This window comes from Meles meles, chromosome 13 (genome assembly GCF_922984935.1).
Source record: "Meles meles chromosome 13, mMelMel3.1 paternal haplotype, whole genome shotgun sequence".
In the NCBI taxonomy this organism is placed as follows: Eukaryota; Metazoa; Chordata; class Mammalia; order Carnivora; family Mustelidae; genus Meles; species Meles meles.
In genome coordinates, this window is record NC_060078.1 from 53,389,399 (window position 1) to 53,413,392 (window position 23,994).

Here is a 23,994-nt window from a genome sequence, read left to right on the forward strand (position 1 = left end):
CTCTCTCTGTCAAATAAATAAATAAAATCTTTAAAAAAAAAAAAAAGAGTAGTTTTGCTAGGTATAGAATTTTTGGTCTTTTTCTTTAAGCACTTAGAAAATGTCTAATGGAAGACATTAGTTAAGGCGTTTTGAGTTTCAATTATTCACTGAAATTGTATTAAATTGAGATTGAAATAATTGAAAAGAATGGTAATTATGTTAATTAGAGCAAATAGAATTATCTTCATTAATGTCTTTTCTTTTAGCCCTCTATTAAAAGGACCAACTCTGTACTTAATGAACTGAGATAAAAGCAATAGGCACAATATCAATGTAAACTTACTGTTTTACACATTAGTGATGTTTCAAGTACTTGAGCAATATTGAATAGACATGTAGAATTTTTTCTTTTTAAAGCTATAATAAGTTGTACTATTATATAAAAACAGTAATACTTTTAGTCTGTTCTATGATGAAATAATTCTCCAAGTGTGTATGGTTATAAAATACTTTGCTCACATTCTTTTCGGATTTAGTAGTTTATCTTTATAACGTCAGGTAGTCATATATACAATTAACTGCATTTACACCTGAGGCAAATAGAAGGGTAGGTTCCATCAAGATTACATTGCTATATGTAGTGACATTGAAAATTTGACTTCCAGTTGTCTGATCTCATTTTTTTGTATTTTGTTTTGCCTTGTTTTGTTTCTAAACTAGATCATATTGGCTTCTTAACCAAGGTGAAGTTCTTAGTTATTCAGTTGTTAAAGTGGCCTGTGTTGTGGTTTGATTCCTTTAAAGCTCTTTTCAGATTAGATGTTTTCCTATAGGTTTTTGGATTTTGTGGAAATGACTTTTGGCTTTGATAATGCTTAATTTTTCTGTCTTATATGGGCCCAGTAAACTACAGTTTATTGGTGCCCAAAGGCTCTTCTGTTATTTTGTATTTTCCTTCTTCTGTCTATATGATCCATAAAGATGGTGACCGTGAGGGGCGCCTGGGTGGCTCAGAGGGTTAAGCCTCTGCCTTCGGCTCGGGTCATGGTCTCAGGGTCCTGGGATCGAGCCCCGCATCAGGCTCTCTGCTCAGCGGGGAGCCTGCTTCCTCCTCTCTCTCTGCCTGTCTCTCTGCCTACTTGTGATCTCTCTCTCTGTGTCAAATAAATAAATAAAATCTTAAAAAAAAAAAAAGATAGTGACCATGAGTGTCATGTATTGTTCTTTCCCTAGTGCTTTTCATTGCATCTGATATTTCATAAAGACTTGCTGGATTAGTAATTGGGTCTTTAACACCACACTCAATTTTTAATAAAACTATTTTATGTATCTTTATCCTGGTAGCTTATACCAACAGGCACTAAGCCCTCTGGAAAAGAGTATATCTTTTTACCTGTACAAAAAAAGTGTTGAACTGTGCTTGCTTCGGCAGCACATACATAACAAAGCGTTGAACCATTAGATACCATGTGAGGTTTCAGTGTGGCTTCCCTAAGAATGGTACATTGCATATTAAATTACATTTCATTGTTCATGATTTAAAATTAAAGAAACAAAACACAATTAAATGATGAAGATAAAATTGAAAGTCAATGGTAGAGAACCAATAGTTTTAATTTTAACTAGTCTGCTTTGTGATTTTTCAGAAATAACTTATGATTCATATAGTCAAATACTCAAAATAAATGATTACTCTCAGAATTTGTATGTTATTGTAACTAACTATTGAATTATAATTTTCAGTAACTTTTAGATCTCTGTGTATTTTTGTATCTTTATAATACACAGAATCTATCAATTTAAGAAAGCTGTATTTTAAAAGATGTCAGTTTTGACTAATTCAGGCAGGACTTTTTTTCCTTTTTACTGTGTAAGTGAGGTTTTACTATTCTATAAATGTAAATAAACTTTCATTAGCATGAAAACTTCTGGTTGGTATATATGACCAAAAATTCATAAAAGTAAAATGGCCAAAATTTAGTAAAGCTAATTCCTCCTTGTTATTATAGTTACTTTCATTTGTAATTTCATTTAAGCTACTTTTTAGTAGTAACCAGGCACTTCACTGGGTCATCAGTTCTAGGATTTACCTGACACTGTGCCTGTATTTGCTCCTTTATTTTCCCGGTTTGATGCATACTCTATATGATATTTGGTATTTTTTTTTAAGATTTTATTTATTTATTTGACAGAGAGAGATCACAAGTAGATAGAGAGGCAGGCAGAGAGAGAGAGAGAGAGGGAAGCAGGCTCCCTGCTGAGCAGAGAGCCCGATGCGGGACTCGATCCCAGGACCCCAAGATCATGACCTGAGCCGAAGTCAGCGGCTTAACCCACTGAGCCACCCAGGCGCCCCGATATTTGGTATTTTGAGATGAACTCTGAGTACAAAGTTGTACCATGACATAGGATGTCAGTTGTTGTGACTGGACGTACTTGCATCAATAAAAGAACATATTTCTCCCCTAAAAAAAAAAGAAATCCCTCTGCAGAATAACTTATCCTTTAGAGTTTTACTGTGGGATTAGGCTGAAGCCTGTTTTCTTAGAGACTTCTTTTACCTGAATCTGGCACCCTTGATTGGCTTCCTCTCATTCCCTCTCTTGCTTTCCTCCTTCTTGAACAGCCTCCCTTTTGAGCACTTCCTTATTGTATCACTTGGTATCTGTTTTTTAAAAAGCTACCTAAGATATTATATTAGTTGTCTATTGCAGCACATTTATTATTTCACAAGATCAGCTATCTGGAAATGACTTAGCTGGGTGGTTCTGGCTCAGGGTCTCTTATGAGTTTCCAATCAAGAGGTCAGTGAGGGCTGTCGTCATCTGAAGCTTGACAGGGCCTAGGGGATTTTCTTCTGTTACGACTGTTGGCAGAAGACCTCAGTTCCTTGCCACATGGGCTGTCTACAAAGCTGAGTGACAAACCTCCTGACATGGCAGCTGGCTTCCCTAGAATGAGTGATCTCAGGGATGCTGATACGGAAGCCATAGTGTCCTTTATAATCTCATATCAGAAGTGTCATACCTTTACTTCTTTTTTTTTTTAAAAGATTTTATTTGTTTCTTTTCTTTTTTTAAAGATTTTATTTATTTATTTGACAGAGAGAGAGAGATCACAATTAGGCAGAGAGGCAGGCAGAGAGAGGTGGGGGTCGGGGAAGCAGGCTCCCTGCTGAGCCCGATGTGGGGCTTGATCCCAGGACCCTGAGATCATGACCTGAGCCAAAGGCAGAGGCTTAACCCACTGAGCCACCCAGGTGCCCCTATTTGTTTATTTTATTAGAGAGAGAATGAATGGGGAGAGGGGCAGAGGGAGAGAAGCAGACTCCCCTGTGAGCACAGAGACCAATGCAGGGCTTGATCTCACAACTCAGATTGTCACCTGAGCTGAAACCAAGTCAGGCACTTAACTGAATAAGCCACTCAGGTGCCCTACCTTTACTTCTGCTACATCCTACTGGTCACATAAATCAACCTGGTAGAATGTGGGATGGGACAATACAGGTTATCTTGGGGGACATCTTGGAGGCTACTACGCTTAACTTCATAAAAGAAATACTTATTCTTTTTTTTTTTAATATTTTATTTATTTGACAGAGAGAAATCACAAGTAGGCAGAGAGGCAGGCAGAGAGAGAGGAGGAAGCAGGCTCCCTGCCGAGCAGAGAGCCCGATGCGGGACTCGATCCCAGGACCCCGAGATCATGACCTGAGCCGAAGGCAGTAGCTTAACCCACTGAGCCACCCAGGCGCCCCAAGAAATACTTATTCTTTATTGCTACTACCATTGTGCATTGTCTTGATGTGGTAAAAACTTCCAAGATGCCAAATAAAGGAGAAGTCTCCTTTAATTATTAATTAATATACACATTAACAATGTCCACATTAGGAATGTACACATAAGGGTTTTTTCCTTTTCTTGTGCAGGAAAGGGTAAACCATGTTAGAAACACTATATTTCGTCCTGTTGGTAGAATATTCTTAGTTCTGATACAGGGTAGGTCGTAATGACATAGGTGGAAGCAGTGGCAGTTTTCATTTAAGGTCCTGATCTCTTTTGTTCCCCACCTGTTGACAGTGAACATAGTGCTTTTAAGAGGGAGTATTATGAGAGTACAGAAATGAAAACATAGGAAAATTTGAATGCAAAACTGTGTCCTATTTGTTTAAATATAAACAGTGCTTTTGGCTAATCTTAATACTCATCCTTATGATGTGTTATTTTCTGTTAAAAAAAAATTTATACATCCGAAATAATATGATTTAGTGAAGCAGAATCTTTTAAACATAACCGGAGTATTTTCTGGGGCTGCCAAAATTTTGAAGTTACATTGACTAAACCATTCTTTCATATAAGTTGTGATTCTGAAAAACTGTTAAAAGCTGTTTTGCCAAATTTTGTCATAAGTGGAAGTCCAGTTACATGTGTGATATTTTTGACTTCATATTAAAATAAAATTAAAACTGTCTGCCAGACTGATTAGTTCCAGCATGATTACCATCTCTAACAAAATTCATGTGTTATTCCTGACTTTTATTCTTGGTTTTATTATTTCCAAAATTTAACGCTGAAGTTTTATATATGTCCACACATTTACTAAAGGTATATTTTATTGTTTTTATCATACTCCTTTTTTTGTAAATAACTTAGAATTCTGTCTGCATATTACACTGTGTTGTTGTAAGTTAAGTAATGAGAAACAGCACTTAAGTAAGGAGAAGTGATTTGTTATCTTGTTTTTAAGGTACATGAATGGATAAAACAATCACATTGGTGGGGCACCTGGGTGGCTTAGTGGGTTAAAGCCTCTGCCTTCCGCTCAGGTCATGATCTCAGGGTCCTGGGATCGGGCCCCACATCGGGCTCTCTGCTCCACGGGGAGCCTGCTTCCTCCTCTCTCTCTGCCTGCCTCTCTGCCTAGTTGTGATTTCTCTCTGTCAAATAAATAAAATATTTAAAAAAAATCACATTGGATATAAATAATCTTAATCTTGATGACTTTCATAATTTTATGATTTATTTCTCAGTTGTTTTCATAATATAATATTCTATAATGCATATTAATATATTTATTTGAATTGAAACATGAACTTAGACTTTTTCTGAGGGATAGTAAATACAATTGACTTAATAGTTTGATTGTGAGGACTGGCTTTACTAATTAGGTTTTAGGGTGGGCATTTATTGGTAAATTATGCACACTAAATCTGCAGCTCAGAATCTTTAACTAAAAAGTGTGTTGTTGAGATGCCTGGGTGGCTCATTCAGTTCAGTGTCTGACTGGCTCAAATCATGAACTTGGGGTCCTGGGATAAAACGCCTAGTTGGGCTCTCTAAACAGTGGGGAGTCTGCTTGTCCCTCTTCCTCTGCCCCTCCTCCTGCTTGTACCCTTTCTATCTCTTTCTTAAATAAATAGTCTTAAAAAATAAATAAGTAAATAAAGAAAAATTAAAAGTATGTTGTTAGTTCTCCCCCCAAAATCCCATTCATCATATTAAGATATTCATTTCCAATAAAAATTTACTTTTGGTTATATTAATTATCTATAATATTAATATTTAGATTGTATTGATCAGTTATGTACTAATTTAATGATAATTCAACCTAGAAGGAAAAAACTACCATAATGTCTAAATTATCCTTAGAGATAAAATAAAAACAAAAATGTATTACATTAGAAAATATAGTGTTAGGGGCATCTGGGTGGCTCAGTGGGTTAAAGCCTCTGCCTTCAGCTCGGGTCATGATCCCAGGGTCTTGGGATCGAGCCCCACATGGGGCTCTCTGCTCAGCGGGGAGCCTGCTTCCTCCTCTCTCTCTGCCTGCCTCTCTGCTTACTCGTGATCTCTCTCTGTCAAATAAATAAATCTTTAAAACAACAACAACAACAAAAAAAAACCAAAAAAACACATAAATATAGTATTAGAAATAACATACTAAATTTGAAAAAAAAAACCCAAAAATCTGTAAGAGTAGTAGTCTGGAGTATAAGTTAAAAAAGAAAAAAAGAATGCCTGGGTGGCTCAGTTGGTTAAATGTCTGCCTTTGGCTCAGGTCATGATCCCATGGTTCTGGAGTTGATCCCCACATTGGGCTTCCCCACTCAGCAGGGAGTCTGCTTCTCCCTCTCCCCCTGCTTATTCTCTCTCAGTCTCTCTCAAATGAGTAAATCTTTAAAAATTAAAAAAGAAAGAAAAAGAAAAAGGAGTGATACCTAGGTGGCTTAATTGGTTAAGTGTCCAACTCTTGATCTCAGGCTTGTAAGTTCAAACCTCACATCAGGCTCCACACTTGGTATGGAGCCTACTTTAAAAAAAACAAAAAAAAGGAAACGATAAACTTTCTAAATGTGAAAGAGAGTGTATTCATATGTTTTTTAAATGTGGGTAACCATTGGATATTTTAAATGAGGATATAATAGTTTTATTTATAATACTTGAAATTATATCCTTTACATTAATTTAAACTCATTGTGAAAAAAATTTAGTTATCAAAATAAAACTGTGTAACATGTCTAGAGACCTTTTTTTAAAAAATTCTTTTAATTGTTTGAGTACAAAAATACTGGAAGAATTGCCCTGAGGATTACCTAAACTTATTTTCTGCATTATAAGTTTATTTTTTATGGCACTAAGAAAAGTCATTTTGTTGATAACTACTTAAATATTAAAGAAAGTTATCAGAAAAAAATTTTTTTCAGTGAAAATAAGAGTTTTGACTTTTCCTTCTTAGATTCTTTTTTGGAGCCTTGAGTAGGTGAATGGGTTCCCAGCCTTTTCTTCTCATTCTGGATGGATTCCCCTTTTAAGCAGAGAGGAAGACAGAAGAAATGGTTGTGGAGTCATTCATTTACTTGTTTAGTCATTCATTCATTCAAGAAATAATAATTGATTACCTTCCATGTGCCAAACATTGTGCTAAGTGATAAGGATATAGTAGTGAACTAGTTGGACCATGTTCTAACATACTTAGAGTGATAAAGATAGATCTCTGTCATCCAATATGGTAACTACTACCTGTATGCAACTTTAAAAATTTTTTTTAAAAGATTTTTTATGGGGTGCCTGGGTGGCTCAGAGGGTTAAGCCTTTGCCTTCAGCTCAGGTCATGATCTCAGGGTCCTGAGATTGAGCCCCGAATTGGGCTCTCTGCTCAGCAGGCAGCCTGTTCCCCCTCTCTCTGCTTGCTGCTCTGCCTACTTGTGATCTCTCTCTGTCAAATAAATAAATAAAATCTTTTTAAAAAAAAGATTTTTTATTCATTTGTGAGAGACAGAGAGGGGTCAGAGGGAGAAGCCAGCTTTCTATGGAGCAGGGAGTCTGATGAAGAGCACCATCCAAGGACCCTGGGATCACGACCTGAGCCGAAGGCAGATGCTTAACCAACTGAGCCACCCAGGAGCCCCTGCAACTATCTAAATGTAAATTAACTAAAATTAAAGAAAATTAAAATTCAGGGTCTCAATACTTACTATTAGCCACTCTTTCTAGCGGCTACTATATAAGATAATGCAGATACAGAAAATGTTCATTATCACAGAAAGTGCTGTTAGACAGCAGTATGATAGACTACTAATTAAGAAGTTGCAGCACAGTGTGATAAGTGCAATGATATGGATATGCAGGTTGCTATGGGATAACACAGATGATAACAAGCCTCAGGCAGTTGAGGAAGGCTTCTAAAAGAAGTAACATCTATAGTGAGTTCTGGAGGATGAATAAAAGTCATACACAGAAAAAGAGAACTGGGAAGCATATTTCAAGAAAATCTTGTACGAAAGCCTGGAAATAAAAAGAAAATGATATGTTGAATATACTGAGATGAAGCAGGAGATAGAAGGAGATAGAAGTTTCCAGATCATGTAGGGTCTTATACAACATGTTCAGAAGTTTAGGCGTGACAGCTAATTTCTTCATTTAGTTATCTCACTGACAGCTGTATTTTGAGTTGGTCAGTCAGAAATCTAGTAAACCTTAGTGATAAGTTGGGTAACTATAAAATTGCTTGAATTTACAGTTAGTGTTCATAATTGTCATAATAACAAGGTTACTGTTTTTGAACTATAAAGCCAAAAACTTACTCTTAACATTCAGTATGAAATTTCAGTGTTTTGTTTTTTTTTTAAGATTATTTATTTATTTATTTGACAGACAGAGATCGCAAGTAGGCAGAGAGGCAGGGAGAGAGAGAGGAGGAAGCAGGCTCCCTGCTGAGCAGAGAGCCTGATGCAGGGCTCAATCCCAGGAGTCTGGGATCATGACCTGAGCTGAAGGCAGAGGCTTTAACCCACTGAGCCACCCAGGCACCCCCATTTCAGTGTTTTTGTTTTGTTTGCACTGTTGAAGAATTTCTTTATTACTTCCATATGAGAAAACCAAGGAGATGTTATAATCAGTTCACAGGAAAAGTCCAATAACAGGAAAAATTATATGGAGTAAAGGAATGTTGAGAGGAATTGCAAATGGAGGCAAAACTATTTTTTTAGAGAGGGGAGGAAATCAATTAAAGTCATTAACAGACAAAATACTATTTATGTATTTATCAATAGCCTAAACATAGATACAAAATACGTCAAAGACAATGAAAAGAACTAGAATCTGGTAACGTGGAAGGATATTATATAAATGATGCAGTTTCCATTGAAGTACGCAAGAACCATTTCAGTGTTTGTATTCCATTTGTTAGAAAATTTAAAATGACTCCTAGAGGTAAAGAAGCTATTTGTTTGGGTGCCTGGGTGGCTTAAAGTGTCTGACTCTTGATTTTGTCTCAGGTCATGACTCAGGGTCATGCATCATGCTTCCCACTCAGTGGGGAGTCTGCTGGAGATTCTCTCTCTCCCACTCCCCCTTTTCCTCCCCCAACTCGTGCTCTCTCTCTCTCTCAAATAAGTGAATTAATTAAAAAAAAAAGAAGTTATCTGTTCTGTAGTGTGTGTGTGTTTCATTACTCTGCTGATGTTACTTTAGGGTGATGAAGAAACATTTGAAAATTATTACCGAAAACAAAGAAAGAAACAAGCAAGACTCGTATTGCAACCACAGTCAAATATGGTAAGTGTGTGAAATTTTTGAATTGGTTGTATTGTCAGTTTTTGCCTCTTACCCTGCTTTAATTTCTTGAGAGCGGGTATCTCTCACTATTCATTCAACAACGAATACTTAATTGAATACCTACCATTTTCAGTAATTGGTTAAGTGCTAAGGGTGCAGCAGTGAACAAAACAGGTAAGTTCCTTCTCTCAGGAGCTTGCATTCTGTTAGTTAAGATAGATAGTAAACAAATAGGCAGTGAATAAATAGATAAACAAGTAGATATATAAAGTATCAGGGAGTGATAATTCATTTCTGACAATGTGGTAGACTATTACTTTGATTAATTGTTCCAGTGAAAAAACAAAGATGCTGGATAAAACATTTTTAAAGTTTTAAAATTATTTTTAAGTGCACCAAGGATTTGGTAGAAACATATAGCCAGGACAAAAATTAAGTGAATATGGAGTTGCTCTACATGTTGGTTATGGTGATAATTATCTGACAAGATGTGTTGGTGAAAACTTGTAGAAACAGTGCATGAAAAAGTGAGTTTTATTGTATGTAACTTATACTTCAGTATATCCAACTATAAAACAAAGCAGGAAAACCTAAATGAAGGTAGAAATCCAGATAGGTTTGGGACACCTCATTCCACTCACTCTGCTTGTGCTCTCTCTCTCTGTCAAATAAATAAATAAAATCTTAAAAAAAAAAAAAAAAGGAAAAAGAAAAAGAAATCCAGATAAGTTTAATAAGGCACTTATTGTGGCTTTTATCTTAGGGGCATCTGCTGAACTGGAAAGCGTGAATTTTGAGGAATACAGAGGCCTAAAGCCTAGAGCCACCCAAGGTAGCTGTCTCCCTTAAGAAAGAGGTTGTCTCCCTTAGAAAGTAGAGACTCTAAAGAATTAGAGCCTCATTATTAGGATTATCTAGAGATCAAAAACACCTCAGGGCACCTGAATGACTCAGCCAGGAGAGCATGCAACTCTTGATCTTGGAGTCATGAGTTTGAGCCCTTGGTTGGATATATAGATTACTTAAAATAAGTAGATAAATGGACACAATAGTATAAAAAAAAAATCTAGCAAAAACTGTTCTTTAGTTATAGGGAAATTGCCTATCTTAAATGTTGGTGCTGAAGGAACAAGGGGAAAAAGATCTCTGAGAATACATAACAAGCCGTTTCTTACATGCGTTTGCAATGCAAATTCATTCTATTGGATAGTTAAAAAAAACTCAAGTTGAAAATTCAGTTTGAACTTATTCCATGCTGATGTTGCCTAATAGAAGAAAATGCATCTCTGAACTTTCATGTCATAGTTTCAAGGAAGATTAACAAGTCACAGTAAAAAGTAATTATCAAACAAGTGTGAATCATTAAAAATATGGCGACAGAAATAAATCCCAAGAGGCTTTCAGTATTAGAATTATTAGCCATTTAATATTACTCTATTTATTATATTTAAAGAAATAAAAGACAAGCTTGCTGGTATAAATAGGGAACAGGAAACTGTAAGGAATGACCAAAGGAAGAAAAATGAAGTAGAATCCCTAAAATTAAAGATATATTAATCAAAATTAAAAATTTTATGAGTAGGTTTAGCAATTGGTGAGTTCTCTTAGTTGATCTGAAGAAATCATTTAGAAAGCCTCACAGAGAGACAAGAGGATAAAAACACAGAAGAGAAACAGAGGGGATATAGAGAGAAAGTCCAACATATATAATTGGAGTTATAGAAAGAGAATATAGAATAAGTGGGACAGAGGAATATTTGAGGGTATAATGGCAGAGAATTTTCCAATATGGATAGGAAATAGAAACTTAGACAGTCAAGCCCAAGGAATCCCAGATAGGTTAAATAAAAAGAAAAACACTCTGGAAGACCTTATAGTGAAATTGCAGAACACAAAGATAGAAAATAGAAGGCCTGAAAAATAGTATCTGATAACTTGAGCTAATTGACATTTATTGAATATTTCACCCCAAATAGTAGAATATACAGGCCTTTCAAACGCACATAGAAGGTTTACCAAGATAGATCATATTCTGAGCTATAAAATAAATCTCAACAAATATAAAAGACTTGAAATAATACAAAGTATGTCTTTTGACTATAAGATAATTAAATTATCCACATGCAAAAAAAGAGTGTTGACTTTTACCTCAGAAATTCAAGAAATGGATCATGGACCTAAATGCAAGAGCTAAAATTATGAAACTTTTAGAAAAAACAAAGGTTTTTTTGACCTTGGGTTAGGCAGTATTTTCTTAGGTGAGATATATAAAGCATGAACTGTAAGAGAAAGAAATTCAGATTGAACACTGAAATGAAAAACTACTCTTCAGAAGGCATTGTCAAGAGAGTGAAAAAACAAGATACAAATGGGGAGAAAATATTTGCAAAACTCATGTCTAACAAAGGGCTTGTATTCAGAATATATAAAGAATTTGTTAACTAAATAGTTAAAGACTAACTAATGGATAAAAGATCCAAGTAGGCATTTTACTAGATACATAGATGAAAAATAAGCACATGAAAAGATGTTCAATATCATTTTTCATCAGAGAAATGCAAATTAAAGCCACAATGAGATACCACTACATGCCTACTAGAATGACTAAAATTAAAGATTGATAATAGCAAGTACTGGTGAGATGTGGAGCAACTGGAACTCTCATACACTTCTCGTGGTATAAAAATTATGCTGCCAATTTGGAAAATTGTTTGGCAGTTTGTTATAATGTTAAGCATACACTTATCACACAATCCAGCAGTCTTGCTCCTAGGTTTTTACCCACAAGAAATGAAAACAATGGAATATTTTAAATGCCAAAGGGAAATAACTTTTAACCTAGGATTCTATATCCAGTGAAACAAAGGCAGAGATAGACATTTTCAGACAAAGAAGAGGAGAGTTGGCCACTGAGGCACCCTTACTAAGGATGTTCTAAAGAACCTACTTCAGGAAAAAGGAAAGTGATGCCAAATGGAAGATATGAGATACTAAAAGGAATGAATTGCAAATAAAGTATAAATATGTGGGCAAATCTATGTCAACTGTAGAAAATAATGTTAATAAAATATTATGGACTTTCAGATAGAATTAAAATACACAACAAAAGCATAAACATGAGGTGGGAGTTAATGAAATGAAACTATGCTACAATTTTCTGAATTGTCCAGAAGAGTAAAAATATTGATTGATTTTAGAGTTTGATTACTTAAGTATGCATAATATAATTTCTGGAGTAACCAGTAAAAGAGTAGAAGCAGAGTATATACTTTCATATAATATAAAAAGATTTAGAATGATAAAAAAATTCATGTCTTAGAGTTGATAAAAAATGATAATTGAAACCAATAAGCACTTGATAACATTGACTCAAAAATGTATAAAGTCAGATTGGCACAACTGAAAGGATAAGTAGAAAATCCATAGTGGATTTTTAAGCATGTCTCAGTATGTAATAAACCAAATAGGTAGAATATCAATAAGAATAAACAACATGCTTAATAATAGACTTGATCTAATGGAACATGTAGAAGCCTGTTCTCATCAACTGTAGAAACATCTTCTTTTCAAGCACACATGGGACATTATAAAATGTGACTGTATGCATATTATAAAACAAGTGTTAGGAAATGTCACACGTCTGGTGTCATGTAAATTCCTTTCTCTCTGATCATAGTATTTTATTTTATTTTTTAAAGATTTGTATTTCTTTATTTGACAGAGAGAGATCACAAGTAGGCAGAGAGGCAGGTGGGGGTCGGGGGGAAGCAGGCTCCCCGCTGAGCAGAGAGCCCGATATGGGGTGGGGGAGCAGGGCTCAATCCCAGGATCTGGGATCATGACCTTAGCCGAAGGCAGAGGCTTTAACCCACTGAGCCACCCAGGCGCCCCAAGGTATTAAATTTTTTAAAATGAACAGCTGTTAAACTTTAAGTCACATGGTAAAGTTGATCATAGTATTTTATTTTATTTTATTTATTTATTTTTTTTTTAAAGATTTTACTTATCTATCTGACAGAGAGAGATCACAAGTAGGCAGAGAGGTAGTCAGAGAGAGTGAGAGGGAAGCAGGCTCCCTGCTGAGCAGAGAGCCCGATGCGGGACTCGATCCCAGGACCCTGAGATCATGACCCGAGCCGAAGGCAGCGGCCTAAACCACTGAGCCACCCAGGCGCCCCTGATCATAGTATTTTAAAGCTAAAAGGTAAAAGCACTTGTTTTCCTACAGCCTGAAAAAACCCCAGATGTTTGAAAAAAAAATTTTTTTAAAGATTTTATTTATTTATTTGACAGACAGAGATCACAAGTAGGCAGAGAGGCAGGCAGAGAGAGGAGGAAGCAGGCTCCCTGCCGAGCAGAGCACTGGATGTTAGGCTCGATCCCAGGACCCCGGGTTCTTGACCTGGGCTGAAGGCAGAGGCCTTAACACATTGAGCCACCCAGGCACCCCAGATGTTTGAACATTTTGATCATACTTACGAAATATACAAAACATAACATTTGAACTTAATTAAAATAATGAAATATTTCATGTAACAGACTTCTAAGAATGAAATTCAAATAATCAAATATTTTCCTATATGCCTTTTGTTAAAATTATTATCAGGCAATTATGGATCATTTTTAAGGAGTTTGACTTTTATTATGAATCAGATATAAAGTCATTCGAAGGTTTTTAGCAGAAGATACGATGATCTGATTACTCTTTGAAAAGTATCATTCTGACAACTGTCTGGAGAATAGACTGTAGGGAGCAAGCCCGAAAGCTGGGGAGATTGGGTAGGAGAATGATGTAACAGCACAAGTGAGAAATTATGATGGCTTAAACTAGCTTGCTGAGAAGAAGGTTCTGAAATCATATTTACTTCTTAACTTGTTTGTTGTCTGTCTCCTTTTGAATGTAAGTTCCATGAGGGTAAGAACTTTTTGGCTTTTACTAGTGTATCTCTGGTGCTTTAAAAACTGTGTGCAATGTATAGTAGACTCTAAATATTTGTTAATAAATGTTGTAGTGACTTGGAACTTACTTTTATGTTACCAGTATTTATTGGTTTAAATTGATTTTTATTTTTCATTTGAAGCATGAAACAGTTGATGGCTATAGAAGATATTTCACTCAAATTGTAGGGTATGTATCTAATATGGAAATAACTATTATTTTTATATTATGTTAAATGTCAAAACTCGTTTTCTATTTGGGCTTTAATTTTTTTTTTTTTTTTAACACATGTTATGTTGGTAATTACTGTTTTTAGGTTCTTTGTGGTGGAAGATCACATTTTACATGTGACCCAAGGATTAGTAACCAGGGCATACACTGATGAACTTTGGAACATGGCCCTCTCAAAGATAATTGCTGTCCTTAGAGCTCATTCAGTAAGTCAGACAAATTATGTTACTAAATTTTTAATTCATTTACTTTAAGAACTTCTGAAATGTATAATGTCAGAAGAAAACCATACCTCCAACATTCTGCATTTTTGGTAACAGCTCCAATTTAGAAGTAATAATGTTGGGCTTTTGTTTGGTAACACTGGGCTGTGATTTTGCAACTGACTGGGGCTTCCCAAAGCACTTTTAGTCCAGCATTATGGAAAATGAAGAATTAAGCTGGTCTCATTAGTCTCAACTGACCTCTTCATTAGATCACTGAAAAGCACCATGAAGAAAGGGTTTTTAATTATCATCCCAAATTCTTTGTTTTCAAAATAAACTACACCATTAAAACTCAGTTGAACTTGTTCTTCGATGTTTCTAATTTGTTTGCAGTAATACAATTATACATTTCTTAAAAATATGCAATTGTCAAAATTTGAACTCATTTGAAATAATGAACCTTTGTGTATTGAGAGGTTTTTTTTATGAATGAAAGTAAAATGACTAAATATTTGCATAATAATACCTTTTGTGGAAGTAGTATGTTAGTGTTATTTATTTATAAAGATGTTGAAATTAATAATCGCTTATTATAGACTTTTTCTTAAGATGGTTTTAGTAGTTCATCAGGAAAATCTCCACATACTTAAAATTTTATAATTTATAGTTTTATTATTGAGAATACAGCTTGAAAATATTTTAAATGATTATTAGCTTATATAGTATTTAGATTTCTATTTATAGGATTATAGATTCTTTATACAGTATTTGTCCAGTGAACTGTAACTTTTTCTAACATATTAGTAAGGAACAAAATATTATTATTATGGTTTACATTCAGACCAGCTCTGAATATGTAAAATTATAGTATGCTTCCTATTAATTATATGACATCAAATACAAAGTCATAAGGTATTAAATGCAACATATCACACAAAATCTTATTAAATGCTGTTAAGGGGACAGAATGAGTTTCATTACCCCTTTGAAACTAATCAGTTCCTTTTGGTGAATTATTAAGAAAATACTTAAGTATTTTGACAACTTAAGTTGTCATTCTTATATTGGAAAAAGTAATATGTTATATCACTTTTATAAGAGAGTAAAAATAATAATAGAAAAATAATAGAAAAGTAAAAATATGTGGTCTATATATAAACCATTTTTCAGTTTAAATATAACTAGTTTAAATATAACTAGTTCCTTAAAATCTGGACACTTTTAGAAATATAAGCATCATTGCTTTGACCAGAGGTTAGTGCATGCAAATTTTAGGAAAATTTCTTTTCATATAATATAGATACTTCAGGTACATTATGTTATGGTCTTTCTCTAAGAATTTTTACTGAATAGATGAAACCAGCCATGGATCTAACTAATAACCAAGATTTTAAATTTATTGGAAGTCTGGCATACTAAAGGAAATATTTTCAGGTTTTATTTGTTTTTAACCAAATGACTCTGGTTTATATTTGTTTCTTTGTATTTCCATCCCTCCACCTCTCTCCCCCAGTCTTATTGTACTGATCCTGATCTTGTGCTGGAGCTGAAGAATCTCATTGTAATATTTGCAGATACTTTGCAGGTGGGTGATAATCTAACATTCATCTAATGTCTATTTTGACCACTTAAAGATATACAAAATACAGAACATGCTTATTTATTTTTATTATGGATTAATGGTAATAAATTAGTAGTAACCAAATGTTTGTTTATGTATTGGTATTCCCTATTACCCAAGACTTTTCATTCTCCCCAGCTTCCTGATTATGAAATTTGGACAGAGCTCAGGAAATATTACCATCTTTTAAAATATTTGTCATTTAGGGGCGCCTGGGTGGCTCAGTGGGTTAAAGCCTCTGCCTTCGGCTCAGGTCGTGATCCCGGGGTCCTGGGATCAAGCCCTGCATAGGGCTCTCTGCTTGGCAGGGACCCTACTTTCCTCTCTCTCTGCCTGCCTCTCTGCCTACCTGTGATCTCTGTCAAATAAATAAATCTTTAAATTAAAAAATAAATAAATAAAATATTGGTCATTTGAGGCACCTGGGTGGCTCAGTTGTTAAGTGTCTGCCTTCAGCTCAGGTCATGATCCCAGGGTCTTGGGATCGAGCCCTGCACTGGGCTCCTTGCTCAGTGAGAAGCCTGCTTCTCCCTCTCCCACTCACCCTGCTTGTGTTCCCTCTCTTGCTGTGTGTCTATCAAATAAATTTTAAAAAATCTTTAAAAAAAATAAATAAAATATTGGTGATTCAGTTAGAATAAAGTTTTTGTCTAGATAGACTATTTTTGTAGTTAAAAAAAAAAGTGCATGGTATAGTGTAAAGAACTTTGAACTAGAAATGAGAAAATGCAAGTTCTGCCTTAGCATGGGCTCTGGGAGTCACACAAGACCCTGAGTTTGTACCTTTTCTATAGACTAATTGTATATTTTTAGGTTTCCTAAGCTTTAGATCCTCATGAAAATGGTTTTGTTCCTAGTTTTTTGGATTGTTTTAAGTGTATTAACAAATATGAAAACACACAGTTTGAAAGCTGTATCCACTCATTTCCTTCCTAATTTCAGGTGTACTATGACTGAAAAAATCACTTTACTTCTTTGTGTCTTGCTTTTTTTCTTTTTAAAAATAAGGTTAAAATTGAATAAATTTTAAGCTTGTCCCTTTTTCTTGATCATGGATGGTCTAGAATTGTTGCATTTTGTTTTCGTGTTTAAACTTTTGGGATTTTTATGGTTGGAAGAACATTTTGTGAAATATAGGTTAACATTTTCCAAAGAGTGATAATAGATGTTACTTTAAAAAGAGTTCTGTGTTCTAAAACATTTGGGAAATAAGTGAAGTAAAACAGATTTCTCCACTAAAAGTCTTTCTCAGAGCAAATTTATACCATATGATTCCAAAAGGAAGGTGCTTATGCAGCATTTTCCTGCTATATTTGATCCTTGGGTCTTTTTTCCCCCCATATGACATCTTATAGATCTAGAGCTTCATATAATATACTTTGGGAAATGCTAATTGAAACTACTTGCTTCATCACAAGGTTCTTTTCATCCTAGAATAATAGTTGCCTACTTTATTCTTAAACCTAAAAAGATTCCACATACTCCTTCAGTAAATTATTTTGTCGTCTTATATCTTTATTAATTTCTTTGCCTTACACTGTAACACTGGGATAATGTGGATTTTTTGTTTTCATAAATTTTGTGACAAATATATCTGTAATACTGATTTCTAGGCAAAACAAAACAAAACAAAACAAAAACTTTTGGTAAGTTTAATCAGAGACTACCTTAATTTTTTTAGGCCTATCTCTAAATAACATGAGGGGGAGTTTTGCTATCCTTAATGACTCAAAGCATTACTACTCAGAACATGGTAGGGATACCACTCACTGGTCTGGAAAGGGTTACTAGTCCAGAAACTGTTATGGATCCATAGCAAAAAGGAGCTTCTGTCAGAATGTAAATCAACTACATCACTAAGTACAAAATTTAGATCAACTGGCATTTATTTTGTAGCAAGATTTTCTCAGTGTAAGTTAGCTGCATTGATTTATATTCTGGTACAAGTTCCCATTTGTAAACCATAATGAACTGTTCTGAACTGGCACTTTGAGTACAACTGAAGGTAGAATACGTGCTGTGGTTCCAAGGATCTCTAGAGAATTAGAGAAGAGTAATAAACAATATTCAGGTAATCGAGGCATTAGAAAGTAATAATAATGGATGTATAAGCCCTTGTAAGTGTACCTTTCTAATCTTAACTTCTTTGAAATAAGATTGAGGAAAACAAACGAGTCCTTATTACTTATTCAGCAGTCCTGCAGTATTTTCATTCCACTGAAAATCGACAGGCTGAGTATTAGGTGGGTTTTATTTTACATAGTTAATAAATGCTGACCTTTCAAGTTACACTTTTTTGTTGGTGTTGTTGGTTTTCTTTGAAAGCAGAGAGGTGGGGAGGGGCAGAGGGAGAGAGAATCTCCAGCAGGCTCCACGCCCAGCACGGAGCCTGATGACCCTGAGATCATGACCTGAGCCAAAATTAAGAGTTGGGACTCTTAAATGACTGAGCCACCCAGGCGCCCCTCAAGTTATACCTTTTAATTAAAGAATTGGGGAGGGTCTTTCATAAAAATTAAAGAATACTGCATGATAATTAGTATTTAAAATTGGCACTTTGCCACCCTAAGGAAAATTTTCTTTTCATATTTCATTTTGTTACTTAAAGCTGACTAAATAACATTAAAAAGTAACACTAGCATATTTTTGCCTTTTTTTTCTTATTGCCTATTCAGTAAATCAGAAGTAAACATTTATGATTTCATTCACTAACATTTTTTGAGTACCCACCATGTACTAGTAGCTAGAGGATGTGTAAAACAATGGAGTTATAAAAATCAGTAAGACAGTGAGATATAAAAATCCTTCAAGAAATTTACAGTTTAGTTGTAAATAAGATGTATAAGACATATTAATATAGCAGTATATTAAAAAGCTTTGACCTCATAGAAGATAGAATGTCTAACTGATTCCAGGAGTTGGGAAAACCTGTATAGAAAGTTAAAACGTGAGTTGGATTTTAAAAGATAAATTCAGCACGTACATATCAAGAAAGGGGGATGAATGGCAGAGAAAATAAAACAGCATGTATAAACTACAGATAGAGGGTTAGTATAGTGAGCATGAGATTGGTCGAGTAGTTTGTGATAGAAGCTATTGTAGATGTGTGAGCAAAGAAGGGCAAATAGTGGTAATGAACCTGATCCAAATTATGGCCAGAATTGTGGGACTTTAGTTTGATCCAAATTATGGCCAGAATTGTGGGACTTTAATAAATCTTTGGTAATTTTTAACCAGAGGAATGGCTTGATCATATTTATATTTTAAATGATAATTTAGAGAGTCTTGGCAATAGATTGAGTTGAAAGAAACAGATGGTTGGAACTTCAGTCGAGGCAAGAGTTGTGAAGGACTGAAATAAAGCAGTGGCACTGGGAATACTTCTGAAAAAAAAAAAAAGTCATAGAGAGGAATGATAGATTTGAGATTTGTGAAGGAGGTAAAATCAAAAGAATTTGGTGAATGATTAGACATGTTTGTGTGTGGGGTTTAGACGTTTTTCAAGTTTCTTTCCTGATAAATTGGATTGATGGTAGAACTATTAACACAGATAGGAAATAAGAAAAGCACTTTGTTCAGTTGGAAAGGGAAGAGATAAGTTAACTTTAGCATGCTTGTAGCAGACTGATTGGAGATGTCTCACAGGTATTGGAATTAAATATTTGGAACTTCCAGAGGCATAACTAGAGATGTAGATTCAGAATAATCAGAGAAAATAATGTTTGAAGTCAGTAGATGTCAGGTTATGCTAGAGACCTAGAAAAAAAATCCAAGGGTGGACATAGAAGAAAAAGGGCATCTGGAAGGATGACTGTTCATAAACAAGAGGAGAGCAAAGAGAGAGAGTAGTGTTACAGAATTCAAAGCAGAGGGGTTTCAAGAGAGGTAATGTAGAGTGAGACATCATCGCCTTCTGTATTTAGGAGGTAATCTGTGACATTGATGAGAGCAATTTTAAAGGAATAGGAGTGGCAGTTAGATTGTAGTAGGTTTGTCTATGAAGAAAGTAACAAAAGGAGGCATCTGGCAGGGCACAGCAGATTGAGGAAGGGTTTTTTTGTTTTTTTATTACTTTTCTTGGTTTAAGGATGGTAGGTAATTAGCATATTTCTTTAGCAAAGAGAAAGGAACTAGTGGAAGTTAAAGATAATCTTGAATAGATTGTCCATGGAGCAGTTCCTGAAGGAGTAGCATCAAAAATAAGGAAGTGGGGGGAAACCTTAAAGGAAAGAAGGGAAAACTCTGATACAGCAGAAATCTTTGGTCCTGAAAAATGGGTAAAATTTCAGTGACTTTCAAGTTGGAAAGAAATAAAGTTTGGGAGAGTGTATGTTCAATGAAAAGGTGTATTTTTTCCCTATACAGTGAAGTCGATCTTAAACCGAAGGTGCAAGAGGAAGCCAGCCTGTTTCAGACAAAATATATTCTCTTGTCTTTTATCCTTTTTAGGGATCACTTTCCAAGATACCGTTATGTAGATCACTAAACCTGAACTTTTCCTCAGGCTTGACTTCTAATACTTTTTAAGATTAACAGTGTAATCCAGACTGAAAAGAAAGAAGAAATAGAAAAATTATTCCAGCTTCATAAAACTCTAGATTCTTTTTTACCCTAATGCAACCTAGTAGAAAGTCAAAAAGATACCTTCTTTTTGTGCTGGTAGAATGACATACAATATGATATAATGATCACTTTCAAACAATTCTTCAGTATTCCCAACACTTCTTTACTGAGTATATGTATTTATTTGACTTGTTTATCACTTTGTTGTGTTTTAGGGTTATGGTTTTCCAGTGAACCGACTTTTTGACCTTTTATTTGAAATAAGAGATCAATACAATGAAACACTTCTTAAGAAATGGGCTGGAGTTTTCAGGTTAGTCAAAAGCCATGGAACTTTAAAAGGGAAAAAGTTTGTTAAATGCTAAAATGATTGATTTTACATTTAGCAATAAAAAATGCTTATTGGGGCGCCCGGTGACTCAGTTGTTCAGTTTCTGCCTTTGGCTTGTGTTGTGATCCCAGGGTCCTGGAATGGAGCACTAGGTTCCTTGCTCAGTGGGAAGCCTGCTTCTCCCTCTCCCACTCTGTTGCTTGTGTTCCCTCTCTGGCTGTCTCTCTGTCAAATAAATAAAATCTTTTAAAAAAATGTTACAAATTTTCATTGTGGTAAAATATACATAACAAATTTTGTCATTTTAACCTTTTTAAAATGTACAGTTTCGTGACATTAAGTTCATTTATATTGTTGCAGTGCTTGCTTTGGCAGCACATATACATTTATATTGTTGCAGCCATCCCTACTATCTATCCTTCAGAACTTTTTCATCTTCCCAAACTGAAACTGTACCAATTAACCATTAACTCCCTCATCCCTTCTTCTAGCCCCTGGCAGTCACATTCTACTTGGTCTCTATGAATTTGGCTGCTGTAGGTACTTCATATAAGTGGACTCCTACGGTGATTATTTCATTCAGCATAATGTTTCCAAGTTCCACCATGTTGTAGCATGTATCAGTATCTCATTCTTTTTCAAAGCTGAACAATATTTTGTTGTATGGATATGACCACATTTTATTTATCTGTTTATCCGTCTATGGACAGTTGGGTCATTTGCACCTTTTTTGCTGTCATAAGTAATGCTGCTGGGAGCACTGATGTACAGATACTTGTTCGAGTTCCTGTTTTCAGTTCTTTAAGGTATATACTCAGAAGTAGAATTACTAGATTATATGGCACATATGTTTAATAAATTGAGGAAGAGGAACCAGCATACTCTTTCTTCCAGAGTGGCTGAACCATTTATAATAAATTTTTAATTATACTACTTTTAGTTCTAATCTCTGTAGTTTTTTTTTTTTTTCCTCCAGTAAATGATTGGATGTAAGGCTGTAAGTATTCAAAGGTATTTAATATTAGAAACAGAGATCTATACCTTTTAAATTTTGTTTGGAGAAAGTGCTATTTTTATAAACAACATTAGATTAAAAATCTTTAAAGCATCTAATTAGGAAAATTACTTTTGCTTTAATCACTTGCCTGCAGGGAATGGACAAAGTATTTTAAGATCTATATAATTTTGTATTGCCATGAGAAGAGAAACTTTGTTCCCTAATTCTAAAATCTTTTTTCTCCTTCCTCCTCCTTCCCTCCCTTTCTTCCTTTCTTTTTTCTTTCTTTCAAAATGTAAATCTTGAGCTCTTACGTCTAGGTTGCCCAAATATGATAGAAGTGATGAGGCAATAATACTTGAGATTAAAACAGAAAATATGTGAAAGGATTTAACATCAGCTTGGCATTTGCCAAACTTTGGCATTTTCAAAACTATGGAGGGTTCTTCTGAATACTGTGATAGAAATCTTTTTAAAATACCTAAGTGGTTCATAAGGAGATACACTTTTGTTAAATTCTGATTTGCACTTTTTGTGTTAACATTCCTTAGGGGTTATGTTGTCAGGATGTTGTCTCAAGTGGAGAGTTGACAGTCTTGATGAAACATGTATTAAGTCTCAGCAATTTTTGATCTTTACCATTTTAGAAATACAGGTAGTGCTTATTGATAGGAGTGGTAATCCTTAATGTGTATGCTATGATATAATGTGTATGCTATGATATAATGTGTTTTCTCTTATTTATCATAAGATTTCTAGTATGAGGTAGCACCTTGGTGACTTAGTCGGTTAAACGTCCTACTCTAGATTTTGGCTCAGGTCATGATCTCAGGGTCATGAGATCCAGCCCCACATCGGGCTGCATGCTCAGTGCAAAGTCTGTTTGAGATCCTCTCACTCTGCCCCCCTCCCCTACCCCTGTATAAGAACTCATGTGCTCTCTCCGTCTGTCTCTTTCTCTTGAATACATAAAATAAATCTTAAAAAAAAAAAAAAAAGACTTCTAGTAATGAGTTTGTTCCCCAAGATTGGGGAAACCATGAGGTATTGTTTTCTCTCTGGGAAGGTAATGGGTTCATTCAGATGGAGATAAGATTAATGTTATCCTGCATTATAGTTGGGGAGGAGAATGAATGATAGCTTGGCACTTCTAATGTGTAATGCCCAAATGTATTTTGACTTCTACTTTCAGTACCCTTCTAGACCATGCTTTTTGCTTAGATTTTTAAGAAGTAGCAGAGGGGCACTTGGCTGGCTTAATCAGTATAGCATGCAACTCTTGATCTCAGGGTTGTAAATTTGAGCCTTATGTTGGGTGGTATAGATATTACTTAAAAATAAAATCTTGAAACAAATAAGAAAAGTAGCAGAATTTAAGCTTTTCTTATTCCTGACCTAAATCTTCAAATATTTTACAAGTAGTGAAGTGACAACCTCACAATGGCAAAAAAGTAAAAGTTGTCATCATTACTGAATAATTAAAACTTGGCTATTTCCATGATAGAATTTGTAGTCTGACTATTATTATAGTTTATGTAAACATGTGTGGTTCTTTCCAACTATACTGTGAATACCAGTATTGTGTATATTTATATTCTTGATTGCCTAGCCCCAAGTATAATGCTTTCACAGAGTAAGAACTCAGTAAATGTTCATAGAATTCAGTTCAGTAAACAATCCCTTTTAAGACTACATTAACATTTTCAGAATGTGAATGTACCATGTAATAAATTATCTCTCCTTGCATATAAATGATTCCTTGCCATTTGTGTAAAGTAAGTAATTTATGGTCTTCTGGTAGTTTCTTTTCTTTTTTTTTTAAGATTTTATTTATTTATTTGACAGAGAGACAGCAAGAGAGGGAACACCAGGGGGAGTGGGAGAGGGAAAAGCAGGCCTTTAGTAGTTTCTTAACCTGTAACTTGCCTTTTTAAAAAAAAATTTAATTCCAGTATACTTAACATACAGTGTTATATTAGTTTCAGGTGTACAGTATAGTGGTTCAGCGATTCTGTCTTACACAGCGTTCATCAAGATAAGTGTACTCTTAATTCCTTTTACCTATTTC

The 23,994-nt window shown here is 34.8% G+C and overlaps 1 protein-coding gene across 2 annotated transcripts in view; it reads left to right on the forward strand.

The window, feature by feature from the left end:
• The window catches only part of EXOC6 (exocyst complex component 6), a 216,824-nt gene that overhangs the window by 75,103 nt on the left and 117,727 nt on the right, over positions 1–23,994 (forward strand). For both annotated transcript variants that reach the window (XM_046027815.1, XM_046027816.1), the window contains exons 9-13: positions 8,955–9,038; positions 14,120–14,166; positions 14,294–14,414; positions 15,928–15,999; positions 20,814–20,911. In XM_046027815.1, coding sequence (XP_045883771.1) covers positions 8,955–9,038; positions 14,120–14,166; positions 14,294–14,414; positions 15,928–15,999; positions 20,814–20,911 — 422 coding nt within the window. The remainder of the gene's footprint in view (positions 1–8,954; positions 9,039–14,119; positions 14,167–14,293; positions 14,415–15,927; positions 16,000–20,813; positions 20,912–23,994) is intronic.